At 33.6% G+C, this 22,608-nt stretch overlaps 1 protein-coding gene across 2 annotated transcripts; it reads left to right on the top strand.

The window, feature by feature from the left end:
- Positions 1-8,890: 8,890 nt before the first annotated feature.
- LOC106398309 lies at positions 8,891-11,203 on the top strand. 2 transcript variants are annotated; one of them, XM_013838893.3, is made up of 4 exons: positions 8,891-9,229; positions 9,328-9,546; positions 9,645-9,712; positions 9,804-11,203. In XM_013838893.3, exons 2-4 carry the CDS (start codon positions 9,384-9,386, stop codon positions 10,764-10,766), a joined length of 1,194 nt encoding a protein of 397 aa, XP_013694347.2. In that variant the 5' UTR covers positions 8,891-9,229; positions 9,328-9,383; the 3' UTR covers positions 10,767-11,203. The 2 variants fall into 2 exon arrangements, with proteins under 2 accessions (XP_013694347.2, XP_048598697.1); XM_048742740.1 differs by having other exon boundaries at positions 8,913-9,546.
- The last annotated feature ends 11,405 nt before the right edge of the window (positions 11,204-22,608 follow it).

Raw genomic sequence — 22,608 nt, forward strand, 5'->3', positions numbered from 1 at the left:
AAAAGTTCATTAATGCTTCTACAAGAGGAGGTTTGGGGTTCAAATCCCAGAAAATGCAAGTTATGAAGATTATGGAGAAAAAAAGTTACGAGAGGTCTTCATCATGATGCAATGCGTATCATCGAACATGGATCTCATAGGGCGGCTCGAAGTGATGCAGTCAGACATGCATTTTCATATGATGCAGTCAGGCGTGCATTCTCATATGATGGTGAAATTGCCGACTGTAGAATTTGTAATATTTCTCATGTTGGAATAGCATAATTAATCAGATTTTCTTTAAAAAAATTCTTATTGAAAAATATGTTAGTAAAAATCAAATTTTGAATATATGTATGTTTTTGAATAAATTTATATAAATCAATTTTAAATTCTTATTTTGATTTGAATATGTATATCAAGTAACATAAGCCCAATAATTTTAATATAATGTAATGGACTTCTAATTTTTTTAATAGCATAAGCCCATTATTTTTTTTCCTAACTTACTGTTATCTATGTTTCCAAACATCGCTATATCTTTTTAACTGATATCTATGTTGGCAAACAAAAGCTTAAAGTATTTTTACTCTAATAAGATAGATATTCTCTGACTTCTGCACCACACTTTTTATTATAAATGTGTCATTTTAATTTTTCAAGATTAATCAATGTCTAATACTCATTCACTTTCATATACATAAAACAAAAAATCTTAATACCTGCAAACTCCTAAAACATTATTGTGAAGGGTTTATACAACATGATATATTAGAAAGAATATTTGATTATTTGAATTGTGGCAATCCCCAAGTGGCATATAGTTCGCGGTTTCAAAGTTGATATCTATCTTATTAAAGTATAAGTACTTTAAACTTTTGTTTCGCAACATAGATAGCAATTAAAAAAAATAGTGTTGTTTGGAAACATGTATAGTAGTAAGTTAGAAAAAAAAGCAATGAGCTTATGTTATTAAAAAATTAGAAGTCCATTAGATTATATTAAAAAGTAATAAATTTATGTTACTTGATATACATATTCAAATCAAAATAATAATTTAAAACTGATTTATATAAAAAATATACATATATTCAAAATTTGAATTTTACTAACATATTTACCGATAACCATTATAAAAATGTTTTCAATATATTTAAGAAAAATACAATACTAAGCCCAATTTCAAACACCAACTTAAATTATGGTATTTATATTTCATATTAAAAATTCAAAAATATAATATATGTGATTATTTATAGAACTGTACGATTAAAATATTATTAATTATAAGAAAATTTATTTGATGGTATTCCTAAAATACGATTAATTATATGATAACACATATTTTTGTAACCTATGATGACTCATATAAGATATATAATAATGATTAGGGGTACGCGTTCGGGTTCGTTTCCAGGTATGTTTGGGACTTCGTGTTCGGTTCAGATTTTTGATGATTCGGTTCGGATTTGGATAACCAATTTAAAGAGGTTTGGTTTAAATATTTGGATAGAGAATTAATAATTAATTAACTATTTTTGGAGTTTTGAGTATATTTTAACTATTTTAGATATTTACGTTTGATTATTTGTATATATTTTCAAGTATTTAAACGAAATTAAAAGTATCATATATATTCGGGATGTTTTTATATATATATTAAATATTAAAATAGTTAATATATATATATATATAAGTATATAAATCTATTTTAGATACAAAAAATACTTCGGTTCGGATCGGATTAGGTTTCGGTTCTTCAAATGCCAAAATTTGAATAATTCAGATATTTAATAAATTTCGGTTCGGATTTGGTACTACTTATTTGGATTAGGATCGGTTCGATTCTTTGAATTCGAGTTTTGGCCCAACCCTAAATAGTGACATAAAAAACAAATACCATCATATTGTTTTAAAAAATACATCCGCGCGTCCGCGCAGGTCAAAATCTAGTAAGATTTATGTTCAAAGATGATATAATAGAACTAATCTAAACAGAATTTGAGGATCAATTTCCATTTCCTTTATTTTCCTTCCATTCAATCTTATGAAAACTAAATCGGATATTGACTCGGTGTAATTATAGGGTCAATGATCGAACCGCTCCAACAGAGTTTTAATATATTTAATTTTATTTTTAATATGATAATATATATAACTATATAGTTAGTTTTTAAAAACTTTATTTCATTGTTAGAATTTTAAAATCATATAAAATATTTTAAAACTAGTTTTTTTAAATCATTTTTTAATTTGATTTTTTTTTTTGAAACTAGATTTGAGAAAACTAGATTTTAATATTGAATCGGATGACCATATTTGGTCGATTTTTTTGGGTTATCTCGAATCATGTTATTAACACAATTTCAAACCGATTAAAGAGTAAGTCTTTATCCGGCTGGTCTCCCCGAGTGATCCGGTTTACAATTAGTTATATAGTAAATATTAAAATATATAACATTAATCATAAGAAATAAATATTTATATAAAATTTTGAAGAACAGGCGGGGGTCGAGCTCTAGTTCTTAATTAAAATTGTTTAAACGTTGGTTAAGAATCATTCTCTCATGATATATCTAATTTTTTTACATATATAAATACAAACTTAAATTTCCTCTATTAAACTTTTTGTAAAGCAGAATTCTCAAAATTGCCATTTTTCTAATCATAAAAAGATTAGCAGTTAGAAAAATGAAAGTTATCTTCTTCTTTTACTACATCTAATCTATTAAAAGGAGAGTACAAATTTAAATTACCCTTTAGTTTTGAAAGTTATTTACACTATAATGCTACTGAGGTTATAAATAGTCTTTCCCTAAATTAATATTGTCTTTTCCGATTAATAAATGCATTTTCCTAATTTTAATTTAACCAACAAAAACGGAAACAATGAAAAACAATCGGTAATATTATGGCATCACTTAACTATATAACCTCCAGTTTTCTTTTAATATAACCTATAAAAATATATTTGTTCTTCTTACCTATAGCTAATCCACATTTATACAAAGCAATGAAGAATTACCATTAGTTTTTATTTTATTAATATAGATAGACAAACATGACAAATTAAAAAATGGAGGTTTACGTTTTTTTTTTATTTAACTAAAATTCAAACCAATTATTGATTTAGTATGTTCATAAGTTTGTATTAATTTCATTACTATTTACCAAAAATCAATTTACTATTTACTAAATTATCTACCTTTTATAATCAAACAAAATTATTTGTTTTGTTATTATTATCCTCAAAGATCAATTTATTATTTGTTTTGTTATTATTAGCCTCAATTTGATTGTTCTACCTTTTTAACAAAAATAAATAAATAAATTCAAAATCAGAACAATAATATCTTTATAAGTCTATCATATGTAATCAATGAGAAATATTTGATATCGCTATAAGATATAGAAACTGAATCACCTAATTTGTTTGAATAGAATAATTCTTTCTGCGTTCACTTGCTCTCCAATCTAGAATAATTCTAAGGATTAAATGTAAAATAAATATCCAATTTTTTTGTCCAATTACACCAAATAATTAATTCTCCAAATATCTATATCGAATATTGTGAATCATTAGAATCCAAACTATTGACTAAAATTTTGCTAACCATAATATTTAATACACCCAATATATTGTGCAATTTAATTCACGTGGTTAGCAAATATTACATTGCCCAAGGAGTTTAGTTTGCCATTATCCCCTTATTATTATTTGAGGAGCATTCTAGAGAACTAACATTTACTTCATGTGTTTAGTTCAACAATGTCATTTTTTACGTGGCAGCTCCACAAGTTCTCTCACATGATATATGCAAGAACCCTTAGTTAACTAGATTAATTACGATATTTGTCATTGCTCATTACATTACAAAAACGAGATATACTATAAGATTCGTGACTAACAAAATAAATAACCTTACCACCCTAACATTTAATGCTTAAACGTTGACTAACAAAATGCATACCTACATGGAAACTACATACGCTTTCATTGTTTAAACGTAAGCAGCTTTAACTTCGCTGAGAATATACACAACTATTTCATTACGGAATACACAGAGATTCTTCATAGTTTATTTCATTATCATGCATCATATAGCATTTTCTATATAGTTAGCCCACATATATATATATTTTATTTTTTGAAACAATTTTGACTACATATATATAAATGCAATAGAAATTTCTTAATGCCAAAATCACATTTTTATATGACTAATTTAAGAAGTTTTATATGAGAAAGTTCAAGAACTTTTTTAATACGTCCACATTTTTAATACGTCCAATATATTTTTCCAGAGGTCGATTACAATTTCAAATGTTCGTACACGTTAACCATGATTTATCATTTCCATAATTATAAATGCAATATACCATTAGAGATCGTTTTATTATAGTTTTGTGTCAATACTGAGCATCAAAGGCACGCTACTTAAATACGTTGATACGTTATTTGCCATAATTCCTGAATCAAATGTGAATTGTCGATCACGGATGAAATAAATTATTGCCAATCACCAAGAATTACGTGACAAAACATGGTGGACGTGAAAAGAGGAGCTTTCTATATATGGCCCTTGACAGATATGTTTTCTTTGCTGATTGATACGATATCATCATGACAAATTGAAAACAAATATGTAATAGTCCATATTTGATTCTTACTCTTAATTGGTGTGACCAGATCGAATGTAGCATTCCTATTTTACTTTAGCAAACATATACTGCTATGTAACATGTCAAGTAATATATTTGCGCCTTATTTTGAATACTGAAATATCGTTTCGTAATTAATGATATCGTGCAGATCCTATATCTAGGCGCCTTTCATATATGAATACTAGACGTGTTATTCTACATCTCCTCACCATTGTCTCCTTCTCAAAACACTTTTAGCTTTACATTCTAGCAATCACAAAAACTGTTTTAACTCCGTTGCCGACTTGAAACCCTTTAAGAGTATATGGAGAGTGATGGTGAGTATTGTTCGATTGTGGAAGCAATACTTTATAACATATAGTATTTTTCTATGACTTTTAATTTTATAATATCTACAAATTCAAAGTGATAATATCTTTAAATCTACTCACTCCGTGCAGGGTGCGGATTATCACCTAGTATAGTTTTATTTCCAAAGCCTTTCAATATCACTTTTTATAGCAAAGACAAACCATCATGTCAACAAATAAAAGTTTTACATTACTTTACAAGACTAAACCTTACAAAAACGGATGGCGTGTGCAAGTTAAACTCACTCACTCCCCGAAACAAAACCCCTGTACCCCTGACGAGACACTTGAAATAGTCTTTATGAAGCAGTAAGTTCTACAGCCATTTAATTTTTGTATGCTTTTCATAATTATGGTTTCTAATACGCTTTCAAATTTTTTCAGGATGGTAAAATACATGCATCATGCACAAAAATTCATGTATTTCGGACACAATGTAACCTTCCTATTGAAAAGTTGCTGGAAAAGTAAAGCCCAATATTGACTTTATAATAATTAGTGATTAGATAATTAACGAATTTCATGGTTGTTTCGTGTATTGATTAACATCGACTTCATCGAAAAATATAGAGAGATAGCAAAGGGATTCACCGACATATAAAAAAAGAAAACATAGATAGATGTGGTTGTTAGCACGTTGCCAAGACACGTTTTGTTATTAATAGGTTTTGAACTAATGAGCCATTAACAATGATTGGTTTTACAAAATTGTTAAATGAAGTGTATAGAAACTAAATCCCATCATTAATGTATGTATCAGATAAATTAAATTGATTTTTTCGTATTATTTTCTTTATATTTTAAAATTTTATTGGTTATATGTTACAAATTTGAAATAAGTTGAACAATCAATTTATTTTCATACAAATTTTATAACTAATGTACTAGATCTCGACCCGCGCAACTGCGCGGATGTTTGTTTTCAGTTATTTTTATATGAACATTTTGTTTTCATTTCTTAATTGGTATATATTATAATATATATATATATATATGAGGTGTGTCATCACTTTTAAAACATAATAATTTTACCATATTTTTTATTGAATTGGTTGTTTCAAATTTTCACAAGTTATTAAAAAAATTAAACTTTTAGCTTCATAAATTTATACTATCGAGTATATTAAGGTTGTTCAAACATAATAATATTAGATTATACTTGTTCTCCATCAAATAGATTGTTTCAAACTTTCACATGTTTATTTCTTCTTATATATATATATATTTGTTTGTTGGATTAGTATTTCATTATTGATTAAATAAATAGAAATATAATTTGGAAAATATTAAAATATTATCATCTCCAAAGATAATCAAACATTTCACAAAATAAGAAAGTTAACAAAAACTAAACTTAAAGCTTCATGTGTAAATTTTATAAAGAATTTAATTAAACATTTAATTATATTTTGTAAATGAACTATATACAAAACACAAATCAATGTGAAATCAATTTAGTTTTAAAAATGTACCTGATTAGGTGTAGAAGTCTCGAGAAATATTTCTGCTCCTTGCAGTTTCTTTCAAACACGATGGTACAGGATATGGAAGTAAAAATTGATAACATGGTTTCCAAATCATGTTTGTTTGCTTGAAAATGATTGATAGTTATTTAGTTTCTATAATCTAGAAAGTGAGTTATTTAGACTTATGATACTGATAAGATTAAAGATTAAATTTAAAAGGACTTTCTAGTAATAGGTCCATTTTTATAAAAAATCACACATGAATTTGTTTTTTTGGCAACAAACGGTTATTCTATTACTCAAATTTGAGGTGGTCTGGATAACCAGACCGGAATATAACAACCAATAAAACAAAGAGATCTATGAAAAGAACAGGCATTCCTAGCTAGCGAATCAGCAATCTCATTTTGCGTCCTTGGGAAATAGCTGATCTTAAAGTCCGAAAAACACAGCTGAAGAGTTTGAATGACCTCCAGCTCAGTTGAGAAGTTTGGCCAAGCTTGTGGGTCCGTTATCATTGCAATCATGTCCTTGCAATCTGTTCCAAATCTCTGAAAGGTCGAATGTTGTATCATGCTCTCCATCGCCCATTTTAACGCTTCCAGTTCCGAGTCTAATGCTGTCTCACGCCTCCTCATGTTTCGTGTCCCCATAACTTGTTCCCCATGCTATCTTTCCAAACCAATCCAAATCCACTAAATTGAGCTATGGAGGTCCATGAACCATCCACCATACAAATATTACCCAAGTATAAGGCTTGTGCTTCTTCAACAGTCTGTGCCTATGGAAGAACATGTATGGTATCCTTTGCATTATACCAAGCTTGACATTCACTCTCTACATACCTGACAAGTTCCAAAGGGTCTCTATCTATACTTCTAAATAGCTTATCATTCATAGCCTTCCAAATATACCAGATTATCGAAGGATAAGGATCTCTGTCATCTTCTCGCTTCATAATACTATTCTTCCTCCAAAAGAGATAGTCCATATTGGCGTATATACTCGATATAGGAAAATTCTGAGAGCTTGACGGTGTTGATGATAATACCCATGCTTGAAAAGTCGGTGGGCATTCGAAGATCGCATGAGTGACAGTTTCATCCGGCTCTCCACATTTTGGACAGTAGTTATCGCATCACATATTATGGCGTACCAGATTCCTTGTTACTGCTACCTGTCCTAAGATTAATTGCCATATAAGATGACAAATCTTTTGTGGTGCATTAACTTCCCAAGCAAAGGCTTGAAGTTTGGTCAAACTGGGTTGCAGAACTTCTATTTCCTACTCAGCTTTCATCAAATTTGTAGCAACCCAATGTCCAGACTTGACTGTAAATTGACTATTTTTGGTGTAGCTCCAGCAAAATGTATCTCGTCGATGGGTATGACTTATGGCCAAACTCTGAATCAATTATATGTCCTCCTGATCTACATACTGTTCCAATAATTGAGCATCCCACTCCTTTGATTCAAAATTAATAAACTGCTGACGGTCATCTTTGGATGTACTACTGGAGCTCGGGGTCGAGCTGGCCTTGCTGGCGTTGAGGGAATCCATGGATCCTGCCATACATTAATTTCACATCATGAATGTACTTTGCTCATAATACTCAAAAGTAATAGCTTCCTCGCGGTTATAATACTCGTCCACACATAAGATGGAGTATCCAGTGCGCCAATTCGTAAAGACGAACTCAGACGGTAATATCTTCCCCGAAGATTTCTTGCCACTAACGAATCTGGAAGTTGAACAAGACGCCAAAGCTGCTTCGCTAAAAGAGCTAAGTTAAATTCATGGATCATGCGTAAACCAATCCCTCCTTTCTTTTGAGGTGCATACATTTTCTCCCATTTAACCCTGTGAATTCTTTGTTTAGGTGAATCACACATGAATTAAGATTGTGATTTCTTTTCTAAAAATATTTGTTTAATATTTCTAAAAGCGTGGAAACTAGATTCAAAGGTTAAATATGATTTAGACACAGCTTTGATTATTGTCAACGCTCTCAATTCGATCATTAATAGTTCAATAGTACAGTGGACGAACTGATATCATTTTGATTTTTATATACACCTAGCAAAAGAGCCTAAAAGGCTAAAACACGTATTATATCTAAGTATGTGTAAGAGAACCTTTTCTGGTATGAATATTAAAGAGTAATAGAACTTTTTTTTTTTTAAGAGTAATAGAACTTGTGTTCCAAAGAAAACAAAAGGATCAACCCAAAACACTCAAAATATGGATAATAAAAAAAGACAGAGACTAGAAATTACAAAGTCATCGAAGCTCTACAATAGTTGAAAAATAGTGGTGATGTATTGTACATTAACCTAACTATCTATATCTTGGTACCGCGAAACAAACTGCTTACATATAGTGAGAATATTCTGTTACGTATGCCCAACAAAAATTCTCCAATATACAATGTTAAGAAAGAAAAAGGGTTCACGAGTTTGAAAATCCCAAAGAATAATTAAAAATATTTATTTATTCATTTTTTTTGTCAAAAAGATTTTAAGTTCAAAAATTATAAGAGAGAGATATATGAAATGTGGAAGGATAATGATATTGTAAACACTCAAGCTGTCTGTTCATAGAGAGATGCGTGGCCATCGTTATCTAATAAATACACTAGACTCCTAACTATCTACAGCTTCATTATCAGTAACTATTTGAAATACTAACATTTCTGTCACATTAAATATTCTTCACCACCTTCTTCTATCCGATTCCCAATGTAAGAGAGAGAGAGAGAGAAGGAAGAGGTAGGCTTGCACAAATACAAAAACCACTCTTTGCTCAGGCAGAGCTCTTGATTCTTTTGTAAACTTTTATCTGACAGTCACTTTTCACTGCGTTGAAGGAGGTGAAATAAGGTTAAAGCTTTGAAGGTTGTAGTAAGCTTTTTCTTTACTGCAAATGGGACGAAACTGCGGCCAAGGCGGTGGAGCAATCTTTTCCACTAAGTCAAAGAGAAAAGCAAATGGATGCATGGCTGCTTTTTATCACTTGTTTGATTTCCAACATCTCTACTTCCCTTCTCATCATAATCTCACCATTGATTCTCCTTCCAGGTCAAAAGGTATTTGCTCCTTCTCTCTCAAAACATAAGTTCACTTGGGAGATGATTAGAGCAGAAGATACTAAAGAAAGTAGTTGTTATTGTTGTGAAATTTGTAGGCTTGAAGTTAATAGAAGAGTCTCCACCATTAACAGTCTACAAGGAGAAACAAAGTTTGAACATTCCTGTAAGTCAAACATTTAAAAAAAAATGGATTTAACTTTAGTAATTAGTCTTTATAGAGCTAATGTATCTGATTAGGATCTTGAAAATTGCAGGTAAGCATACGAGTGAGAATAGAGACAGGGACAAGGAGTTCAAGACTCATTGCGACCGATACTTCATCTGAAATGTGCAACTCACCAGGCAGCAAAACACCAAGCTTGGTGGCTAGACTAATGGGTCTTGATCTTCTTCCTGAGAAAACAGACCTTAACAAGTCACTCCCAAGTCGTCTCACAAGCCACACACTTTCCAAGAAAGGCACACGCCTAGGTGGGACCAGATCTTTACCGGAGAGTCCCAGAGTCTCCTCTGCTCGAAAATCTGATTTCGACATCCATCGCCTCTCTCTCCAGCTGAACAAAGAGAGCAAGCGTGAAGAGTTTAGCTGTTCAAGGCTGAAACTAATGAAACAGCAAGATCAAGAGGAGATTCAGAGTCCAAGGCAGATTCTGAAACAAATCAAAGAGAGAATCGTCACCAGAAGAGTCGTGGGTATGGATATTACAAACTCGGTGAAGAACAAAGAAGCAAGACCATTACAAGACATTAACGAGCTTCGAAGAGACACGTCAATTTCTTGCTCACCAAGAACCAGGTTTTCAAATAAAGAAAACAAACCAAGCACCTCATCTTCTTTCAGACCAGAACAAACCACACATAAGCCAAAGACAACGAAGGTGATCCTTGTTCCCGTGTCAGAACCCCCTGGAGAGAAACATAGCAAGAAGAGAGTAACACAGAAGGAGCTAAGACCCATCAAACAATGCAAGAAGGCAAAGAGCGAAACAAGGTTCACTCAACGTCCCTTAAAACCTTCTCAGACACCAGACACTCGAAACAAGGCTTTCTTGTCTGAATCTACAACAGGCTCTAAAGCTACCAATCCCTTACACAAGAAGAAGTTCAAGAAAATACTAAAGTCAAGTGATGTTGACAACAACATCTTTGTCACAAAACCTCCTCAGAAACACGTACATCGTGTACCTTCTCAAGATATAAACGAAAAGCTGGAATAAAAGCGAATGAAACTGAGGAGATTGGTCCAGAAGCTGCAGCGAGGAACTATCATGGATCGGAGGAAAAAGGCAAGCTCTGTTCCGTCGTTAGCAATAAGCGTTGTTGGAATATCCGAGAGATTGCTGCAGTGGATATTGATAGTCTTCTAGAGACAGAGAAGCTCGAAGAAGAAGGAGAAGAGATCGTCGCAGAGTTTGAGCGGGATATTGTTGAAGCGCTCGTGCGAGAAACGGTGTCTGAATTGAATATTCAGCGGAGACGAAGCTAAACGACATCGGAGAAAAGACTTAGTTATTCGGTGGTTTAAAACTTTAAATGTATGGGCTTATAAGGATTATCTGTTTCTTATATGATTCGCCCGTAACTAGCACCCACTCTATTTTTCATTATAAATTAAAGTTTGGAGTAAAAATATTTTATTACTATTTTATTTTCACTTTATAATAGAATAAAAATAGATTTACACTATAAATAGAGTAATTTATTTATTTTTTTGTTCATCGTTCTAGTGTTCACTCTAAAATAGAACATTTTGGAGTAGAATCCAATGCTATTAAGAATTACTCTATTTTGGAAAAATAGAACGAACCATTAGAGATGGTTTTAAGTGGTGTTATTCAATCATGTATTTTAATCTAAACACAATTTATTGTTATTGGAATAATGATTATAAATTCTATTTAAAAATCTACTTTTATTCAATGAATGATTTAAATTCATTTTTTAAAATTCAGTGTAACAACTTTTAAGAATATTTTTTTTTGTATTTTGGATTGATTTCAAATAATTTCTTATGGAGTCTCATGAATAAATGATTGAACTCTAAATCTCATATATACTGCAGAGATTTTAAAATCCATCAACTTAAACTATTTCAAAATTTTAAAATTTGATAGATTACAAAATATTAATAACTGATTTTAAATCATTTAAATCACTAATTGAATAACAGCTTCTAAATTCACTAAGACAAAACCTTTATTTGGACCATTTGTATTAATTTTGTAATTCACTGAGGCCATTAATCATTTATATATTTTTTTTTACAAAATTGAATCAGTATATTTCTCTAGAAAGAAGAAATGAAAGTTAAAAGATACTCTCTCAGTTTCATCAAGATACATGTTTTAGAAAAAAAAATCATTTCAAAAGATAAAATTTTAAATTTATTATTTCAAAAAGATATATTTTATATTTTTAATGTATTTTAATAAAACTAATAATAACTAGTTGTAAAATTCAAAAAATAATATTTACATTTATTTACTTTTATTGGTTTAGATTTATTGAAAATAGATAATCAAACAATTATGCATTTATAGCTACAATTATGCGTTTTTATAAAGATGTACATTTTAGAGAAAAAAGAATTTCAAAAATATATTTTTGTGTGTTTAATGCAGGTTTTGTAAACTTATAATGATATATTGTAAAATTCAAAAACATTAATAACATTTTTGAATTCTTATTTGCTTAGAATTACTGAAAATAGATAATCACAAAAATGCATTTATAACTAAGATTTAATATGTGTGAAAATTCAATAACATGCATTACTTGGAAACAAAGGGATTATGTTTTATTACTTCTTCTGAATAATCTAAAACATGTATCATTTTAAAACATAAAGAGTAAGCGAACATTACAAATCCTTAATTTATAAGAGCCATAATAGCTTTTTTTTTTCGTTTACGTGTTGTTGTGACCTGCGACCTCAATCTGCGACTTGCTACCAGTCGCATGTCGCAGGTTGTTGCCTGTTTGGTTGTCGCGCGATCAAGTTGCATATCACAAGTCACATATTGTTGTTCATTTTGTTGTCGCACAACTGGTCCGCAACCAGTTGCAAGTCGCAATTTCAATTGCTGAAAATAGCGAATAATTTTCTTAAAAAATAGAATCACAAATCACAGGAATCAGCAACAACAAAACAAATAAGGTCGTTGGTCGCAGAAACTTGTGATAACTAAACGAACAACATTTGATCGTATAAGGTTAAAGTCGTAAGTCGTGACATGCAAAATAACATGGCCAATATCCCATATCAAAACGAATACTATTTTCTTAGGCGATATTTGAAATAGTGTAACATGTTTGGTACTTAACGGGTTTATTTATAATGATCAGAAATCACTAAATTCAAATTATCAGCTGGTTAATGATATACAGAAATCACTGAATTCAAATTATCAGTTGGTTAATGATATACCATGGATTTTACTCATTATTAGCTATAGTATATAGGTGTTTTAAGATAGATTTACTACGATATAGAGTCTATTTAGAGTGTTTACAGGTTCAAAGACGATTTGGAGGAAAGTGATGATTTTGGTGTCTTTTGGAACCTTTTGAGTGCAGAGCTGCACATACGCATCAGATATTTATCTATGGATGGAGACCTTTCTACCGTTAGATTGAGCCCATCTTTTGACAAAAGATAGATATTTTAGTTAGCTTTCCAATTCCGCGGGTTTGAGGTCAATCAGCATCATATAGCAGAAGTTATGCTTGTTTTAATGAAGAGTTGTCAGTCTGTCTCGTGAGACGAAGCTGTCGAGGAAATGAAGGACTGTCGATCGACGGTGCACCCTTGGTGTCGATCGACGGTAATGCCAGAACGCGCGCCAAGCATATTTTAAGACCAACATAAGCCCATAAGCCACACAAAGTTACCAAAATACACATGGACGACCAGAAACCCTATTTATTTATTTTTAAGCCATTGTTGACGGCTACAAGCTTTCTATTATCCTATTCTATTGTTTTCTATTAGGTTTGGAGAGAAGATCAATTTTCATTCAGAGATTTAATGGAACTCCATTGGTTTTATCATTGATTTATTTATCTATTATATTATTCAGACTATGATTTGTGTTATTGATTCTATGTCTGAGTAGTCATCTTGTTAGGTTTAGGGATTTCATGAGCTTAATGTCAAACTGATAATCAATTAGGATTGCTAGAATATCTATAGATCTCTATACCAGGATGATTTGTAATACTAGGATCTGGAGTAGTTAGAAAGCACGACAGTATGATTGATTGCTTGAACCTAGAATCATATGACAATTGACATGCAAAAAGTGCAGTCAATTAACGGAACCCGAACTCTGCTGGATTAGATACCTAGGCGCATATGATAGTTGGTCTAGGAATCTAGTTGAACATAATCGATTAGGGGGTTAATGCTTGTCTGAGGAAGCATCGATCGACACTCAGGCCATAGCATCGATTGACGCTCACTCCTTGTTCACATGCGAAAGCTGGAACAAAGACTTAGACATCTGATTAGTAATTGCATGTGAGAGATTGATTAGTTTGTGGGAACCGAAATTCACACTGTCGATTTCCGTTTAAATAAGGAAACTAGGAAAACCCTAATTTCCCAGAGGACCCGGATATCTGCTAATTACCACACGTCAAGCAATCAGAACACGAGAATAACAACGACAAAGTATAATAAATCGAGAAAAAGAGAGCAAAGAAGATCTTATTCCGAATTTGCGTATGAGCGTTTACAACAAGGTATAAGCCTGGGCTCGAGAGCTGTCGGCGATATTCCTAGTTCTAGTAACCCTAAGACGGCTAAACCTAATTGAGTCGCAGCTCGAAATAACAAAAACAGAAAATTGCCTAAATTGCTCTAAGTGCTAAGTTTGCTCTGAAAAAGTTCTCTCCTCATGCTCCTCGCCTAGGACTCCTTATATACTAGCTCCAAGGTCGGTTTACGCTTTTACTCTTCTGCCCTTAAGCCGTCATAGCATAAAAATGGAGATATTCCATTTTCCCGATCTTCACAATTATCTTCAAAACTTCCGTATTTATCCGCGAAAACTTGACATTTATCCTTCCTTGTGGGCCAAGCGTAAACCGTGCTGCGGTTTACGGGCTTTTGGTTAAGAAATCGTAGGGTGGGCCTCGAGTCGTGTTTTAGGTCCCTTTGGGCCGTCTTCCGACTCGACACGTTTACTACGATATCTTTTTGATAAAGGACGAACTTTCCGCGGTTTCTAATCCGCGAAGTTTGATCGATGAATTTTGATAGCGGAAAACATGAACTGAGCTTGCTACGGTCTTCGGGAGATAGCATTCGAAGGTTTAACGAGAATGCATGGATTGATGTCTGTCGATGTTCGGAAGAGTTCAGTCGCTACACAGCGACCGAACTTCGGTTCGAGCCCGGTCGCTACGTAGCGACCGAGCTTTGGCTTGAGCTCGGTCGCTACGTAGCGACCGAGCGGGACGGACGAGCGCTCGGTCGCTACGTAGCGACCGAGCGGGACGGACGTTCGGTCGCTGCGTAACGACATGTTTCGAGCTTTCGTCGAACATCTCGATTCTTTCTTCCGTAAAGCTTTTTCGTAAGGAAGAATCTTTTTCGAAAAGTACTCTTCGGAGAAATTGTTATTTTCTTCCTCGGACGTTTTGAATGTTAAATTTGTCGTAACCGTTTTTGACCCCAACATAGTTACTTATTAAAATCGAGTTCTAGAATTGAATCTATAAACCATTAGCATCCTTGAACTGTAGTTTTGAATCTCTTGATTTATAAATCCCTAGATCTAGCTATTTCCATAATTGCTTACAAACTTTAATTAACCAATCGAACAACTGCGTTGTTCACCTTGCTTTCATTAATTTACTTCTTATTAAACTGTTTGCCTAACTTAACCTTTATTTCTATAGTTTATTGTGTGCATATGCTCCCTGTGGATTCGATCTCTAAGTACTACAATTGAACATCTTATTTGACAGAGTAAAATCACTCCTTCGCGTAATTTGAGTGATATAAGTTAGATAAGTGACCACTAATCTCTTTTAACAAATGGTTACACCACACATAAAAACATATCTTCTTAAGAAAATGGTATGTACTGATGCGACTTGGAATGAATCAGGATTGATTGCAGGGTTGGAATGGGCCTTTTCTGACCAACAAAAACCTTGTTATATCTCAAGACAACAAACTTGAGGAATTCGTTGTTTCACCACTCATGGAAAAAGCACTAGCTTATTATACATGGATTGAGGGTAGCTCGGGACTTGGCATTGCTAACTTTCCCCACAACTCAGACTCTCACACCCTAACCAAAGTCATCCAAAAGAAAGACTTCATCAAGGAACTTGTGGGGATTCTCCAAGACATTTATGAGCCATTTTGTTGTTTTTCTTCTATCTCTTTTATCTTCATACCTCACACAATCAACATTCTAGCTGATACTCTTGCGAAACATGCACTTTATGTCTCCATTGCAGGGTAATTAGACCATTTTTTCAATGAAAATGTTGTTCGAAAAAAACAATCATGGTTTAACAAAAAAGATTCTCTTTTGACTCTTTAAAATAAGTTTAACTGATTAAGAACATCTCAACCAAAACTGTGTAATTTCATTGTTATATTATGAAAGATGTGTTCTCGGCTGGTGCAGTACAGTTATTTTATATTGTACAACAACATTGTTCCACGCCAAAGCAGAAGGATTGAGCTGGGCAATGAAAGAGACGAGACGCATGGCCTTACCAAGGAGTAGGGGTGGGCGTTTGGGTACCCGTTCGGGTTCGGATCGGGTATTTCGGATATTAGGGTATTTCAGTAAAGGGATATAAAACCCGTTCGGGTATTTTCTCATTTCGGGTCGGGTTCGGGTATTTTCACTTCGGGTTCGGATAATTTCGGATATATCCGAATTCCATACATAAAAAAAAAATTTTGAAATGCATATTTTGTTTTTCCTTCAAATCATTCCTGATAATATAAATAGTCTAAAACACACATGAAATGAAAAAAAAAACAACAGTAATACGTCCATAAACATAGTGAAAACATCAAAAAATTCCTAGATTAAGCAAACAAACCAAAACAAGCTAAAAAAGTTCTACTTCCAAGCATAAATGATGATACAAACCAAAAAGCTTCCTTGTATCCTTCACACTGTAAGTGAAAAAAAAAACAGATTTGTCAAATTATAAAACTGAACAATAAGCACAAATTAGTAACAAATTCATGTAACTTTTGTAATACCTTCAAACCCAAGCAATAATTTCTTTGTTCTTCTATTCATCCTGATGTGTTGCAGGTTCATACTCTGCAATATTTTATTAAAACAATAAAAAAGTTGTTAACTTATACAACAAGGAAAAGCAAAGCACAAAATAGTAAATATACAAACCTCTCTGAAGCTTATCTTCTGCTTCAACTTCTGCAAGTATTTGAGCATTTGTTAGAATCTTTGATTCCAGTTTAAGGTCTTGTTTCAGCCACTGCTCTGTACACATCAAAACCTCCACCATGTAGTGAGTCAAACAACTCCTATATGGTTCTATTATTCTGCCACCAGTGCTGAATGCACTTTCAGATACAACTAATGAAACTTGCATAGCGAATACATCTCGAGCAATCTGTGAAAGAATTGGATTCTTGCCACTGTTGACTTTCCACCAAGAAAGCACATCATAATCTGTTCCCAACATCAGGTTAGGTACCTCAACATCAGCTTTAAGATAAACATCTAACTCGTTTAAGTCTCTCACTCTGATCTCCTTTAACATATTGCTGTACCTTTTCTTTATTCTATTATAGCCGATTTCATCTTCAACAATGTGTGCTGACTGCTCTTGAGAAGACTGTGAAGATTGATAAGACTGAGACTGAGAAGGAGATGGTCCCCTTCGGCCTTCTTACTCCTCTCACTATACTCAGAAAATAAGTCACTCATAAGGGTCAGAACTGAATCATGGAGCAGCTTAGCCTCTACAGTATCTTCCCCTTAAAGCTCCTCAAAACACAGCTTTGTAAACTTCATCTTTTTAGAAGGATCAAAGATACTAGCCACGATCAACATCTTGTTTATATTTTTCACCCCATCCCAATACTTCTCAAACTTCTTACTCATCTCTTCAGCTTTGACCTTTAACTGAGCATCATAGCTATTACAAAGCAGCTTCAAACTTGATGTGATGTTAACTATCTCACTATAACACTTGTGGGCATTTAGAGTTGTAGAAGCTGAGACTACTAAGGTGGAGTTGTAGAAAATAATGAGAAACTTCTCTATCATCCATGGTAGGAGGTCCAACTCTCTTTTTGCCTTTATCAAACTCCATGAAATGATCATTGTACGGTTTGTCCTCAAAACCCATCTTATCAAATGCAACCTTAAACTTCAGTGCCCTTTGCATCATCAAGTATGTGGAGTTCCACCTAGTAGGAACATCTAGTGGCAAGCTTCCCCTTTTCATCTTACCAGAGTCCACCTTTACTTCAAAAGTCTGCTGCCTAATTGGCCCTGATCTAACATAGGCAATACCATTGCGAATTGTAGCAATACTTTCATCTACTTCAGTTAATCCATCCTTCACGATCAAATTACTTATGTGACCAGCACACCTCATATGCATAAACTCTCCTTTCATGACCAATGCTTCATCCGAGAGAGAAGAGAAACTATGTTCAAAATGCAACAAACCATTGATGTTGGCTGTAGCATTGTCGACTGTCACACAGAAAACCTTATCTATTCCCCACTCAGCTAGGCATTCTGAAAGAGTAGATGAGATGGTTTTACCTTTGTGATCCGTGACATACTTGAACCCGATGATCAATTTCTTTAAGCGCCAGTAAACATCGATGTAATGGCCTGTTATAACCATATAGTTACAACCTGTAAAACCATTAATAAAAATTAGAAACATATAAAAATTGTTTTTGGTGACTGAGAAACATTACCTGTTACTTTTGCTGTCCAAATGTCTGTGGTCAATGACACTCTTTGCTTGCTAGATTTGAACCATTGTTTAAGAGCAGCCTTTCTCTTACTATACATCTCCACAATTTTTCTTGTCACTGTCCTTTGTGATTGAGGATCATCCAAGTTCATCTAAACACAAAGCACATCAATACTATTAAAAGGGAAGGAGTCCTAAAAAATCTACTTATACAAGGTTGTTGCACCTATTTATTTTTTACTCTAATCTATTGTATACAACTAAATATTAATAACTATCCTCTATTATATAACAACTAAATAATATCTTCTAACATTTAAATAAATCTCACCCACTTTAGTAAGATCATAACAACATATATGGAATGTTTCAAATGGTTATTTTACTTAAATCAACTTCCTTCAATTTAACATATATACATATAAACAGTATCGAAATTTCAATATGTAGGAGTCATTGTCATATATACCATCCTCCTCCATTAGATCAAAATTTTCTTACGAGATCAACTTTTGAAATATAAATGAGCTATGTCCTATTAAACATTATTGATCAAACCTGAAAAGTATTTTTCACCCATAATTTTATAAAACGAATCAATGAATTTTGCTAGGTTTTGGGTTTTTGGACCTAATTAGGTATTTAGAAAAAAAATTATTTGGGTTATCGGTTTTTTTCGGATATGGATGGTTTCGTAACAGGTAACAGGTATGGATCCGTTCAGATATTTAGGACTCAAATAAAACTCGATAAACATAAAAATACGAAAAATACGAAAAATATCCAAAATCTAAACAAAATACCTGAAAAATCAGAAAATACTCAAAAAACCTAAAATTGTACTCGAAATTTGACCGAGGAACCAAAAAAATACCCAAAATTGTATCTGAATGCCCAAAAATTTATTTTTAAAATTTGAATTTTTACTCGAAATCACTATAACCGCAAATTCAAACCAAAAACTCTAAAATATATGTATATCAAAAACATATCCAAAATACACAAATATAAATAATATACACAAACATTTTGGGTACTTTTGCTCACAAACGGGTTTCGGATAGGTCTCAGACGCTAACAGAGACCCGCATTTCCAAAAAAAAATACGTATTTTTCTCTCGACCCGACGTGAACCAGTATTTTTGAGTTGATTTTGGTTTGGTTTTTGGAGTCCATGTAAAATACCCATGCGTACGAGAGAATTACATAAGATGTATACAAAATTTCAAATAAAGTAATTCATGAATTATATAATTTTTTTTTAAAATTAGTTCTTTTATATAATTCGACTTTGTAATATAATAATATAAAACAATAACAAAATACTAATATATATCAAAATTTGTTATAACAAAAGAACCCGCGCTTTCAAGCGCGGGTCAAAATCTAGTATATATATTAATCACACAATGAATCATAAAATGCATTATGATTTTTTCTTGGTAATTTCTTACCTTATCACAGAAGTGTTTCCATCCTACACTCTCTGAAAAAGAGAGTGGCAACTCTGAAAGTACAATCAATTTATTTGTTGTTTCCCAAAAAACAGCCTCTGAAACTTTGGCACTCTTGAGACCACCTTCTTTACTTATAGCTTGTTGGTTTTGCCCATGTTTTTGACCATCTTCCCATGCCTTAAACTGCTTACAACTCTGAAGATGATTGCGCAAGTTTGTTGTTCCAGATTTTGTTGGACATGCGAAAGGCTTCATACAGTAATTGCAGATGCATTTGTCCCTATTGTCTTCTAGTCTTTTGAAATGACTCCACACGTCTGACCTTGTATCTTGCTTATTGTACCTTGTGTCTTCTAGTCCCTATTGTACACGTTTGGCTTTACTTGCTTCTGCTTCACTATTATTTTCATTTAAATCAAATTGCTTCCTTTTCCCTCTATGATCAGTATCTTGAGCCATGAACTCATTTCTATCTTCATCTCCATGTAAGCCTCTGCTATCTTGAAAAAGAGATGATGATGAACACATCTGTTAATATTAAATCACAAAGAAATTAAACACTCCACTCGCTAAAATATTTTTTTTTTGATGAAATTTGAAATTTATTGATCAAAATATGAACTCATTTACAAAAGAATTAAAGAATCATAAAAAATGTCTTAGTTCTTGTCATTACGTGACTATAATCGACTCTAAACTCTCACTACGTCAAACCACCTTCTCATCAATCCTTCTAACTTGTGAGGAAACCTGTATCGGAGCGATGATATTCTGTTCCTGACCATTTTGTCAATGAGCTTAATGAGTTGTTCTACAGTCTGACTACCACTGTGATGCCTCCGAGCATTGCGCTCCCTCCAGACCTGATAAACTGTTGTCTGAAAAGCGAGGCGGAGGAGAATACTATCCAGTTGACAGCGCCCTCCACCTTGAATAGAAGTGAATGTATCCTGCCAGTCTGGATTGATACCTGGTCCGATGAGCACACTAGCGATTCGATCCCAAACTGAATACGAGTAAGGGCAAGCAAAAAACAAATGATCCCTAGTCTCATCCCGCTCTCCACACAAGACACAGTCCTGCCTAATGCCCCACATTCTCATTCTATCTCCAGTTGATAGCCTATTTAGAACAGCTAGCCAAAGTATAAAGGAGTAGCGAGGCACACCCTGTGGAAACCACACACTACTACACCACTCCACTTGTGCCTTCCTACTTCGAATTTGATCCCAAGTTTCCTTTGATGAGAAATGATCTTTGTATGTATCCATGGCGTGGCGCCACAAATACACATCTTCTCCTAGTTCAGCCTGCGGGATAGGTGTAGCTCGAATCTTTGCGTGTAACGCCTGAAAATGTCTACTCCGCTGACCTCTGACCTTCCACTCTCCCTGTGATACCGCCTCATAGACCCGAGCTCCTCTTCTCACTCCAAGATAACGAGTCCCCGTAGCTCCAGTTATGTCGAATAATTTCCCCATCTCCAGCCAGTCATCGAACCAGAAAAAAGCCTTTTCACCATTCCTTACTTCCACTCGAATGAGAGGATAAGCCAACTGTCTCAGTTTGAGAAGCTTTCTCCAAATCCACGAGCCTTTATTATCATCTTTGACATCCCAAAAAGAGTTCTGTTGCAGCAGATAGTGTTGCACCCAAGAAACCCATAGAGAATCTGATTGTGTGAGCAACCTCCATATCAAAGAGAGAGCGAAGACTTTTGATGAATCTTTAAGCCTGCGCAATCCAAGTCCTCCTTCTGTCTTCGGGTAACATACATCTTCCCACTTCACTTTAGCCTTATGGGTCTGATGCGGAGATCCAGACCACAAAAAAGCACTACATAAACTCTCAATTGCTTCAAAGCAACCCATAGGAAGTATAAATGCAGAGCTCCAGAAGTTGACAATGCTAAATATCACAGACTTTATTAACTGCAATCTGCCTGCAAAGGAGAGGCTTTTATTTGTCCAAGACAGCATCCTATTTCTGATCTTGTCTATCAAAGGCTCATAGTCTGATTTAGTAAGTGCTTTGGTTGTAAGGGGAAGACCTAGATACCTGACTGGTAGCGTTCCCACATTAATTCCCTGCCGTGCAGCTTCTTCATACAATCCCACCAGATCAGTTCCAGACGCATATAACGAAGATTTCGAAGCATTAATATGCAAACCTGACAGCTCTGCAAACCCATTCATAGTCTCCATAACACCTCTCAAGGAATGACCAGTACCATCCGTAAACACTAAGATGTCATCAGCAAAACTTAAATGAGTTAACTGGACAGCTCTGCACTGCGGGTGGTAACCAAACCGTCCATCTGAAGCAGCCCGGTTGAGAAGCTTTGAAAGAACATTATTTAGTATCACATACAGATAAGGAGATAACGAGCAGCCCTGTCTGATACCTCTGGCACTGGAGAAAAAACCTTCAAGGCTTCCGTTTACTGAAACAGAGAAAGACGCCGTAGAAATACATACCATGATCCAATGGATAAACTGAGCTGGCAATCCCATTACTCTCAGTACTGAAGATATGAAGGACCACTTGACCGTATCAAAGGCTTTGGAGATATCAAACTTGATAGCGCATCTGTTTGTGTTGGTCTTCTTATGGTATCCATTCACCAGCTCTGAAGCCAGCAAGACGTTCTCCAACAGCA

This window comes from Brassica napus, chromosome A10, assembly GCF_020379485.1.
Source record: "Brassica napus cultivar Da-Ae chromosome A10, Da-Ae, whole genome shotgun sequence".
NCBI lineage: Eukaryota > Viridiplantae > Streptophyta > Magnoliopsida > Brassicales > Brassicaceae > Brassica > Brassica napus.

Excerpts from the sequence above, each read along its gene's own strand:
- LOC106398309 (XM_013838893.3), top strand. The coding sequence starts at position 9,384 with ATGGGACGAAACTGCGGCCAAGGCGGTGGAGCAATCTTTTCCACTAAG. Across the intron at positions 9,547-9,644 it reads TTCTCCTTCCAGGTCAAAAG|GCTTGAAGTTAATAGAAGAG; the intron begins GTATTTGCTCCT and ends TGAAATTTGTAG. Across the intron at positions 9,713-9,803 it reads AACAAAGTTTGAACATTCCT|GTAAGCATACGAGTGAGAAT; the intron begins GTAAGTCAAACA and ends TGAAAATTGCAG.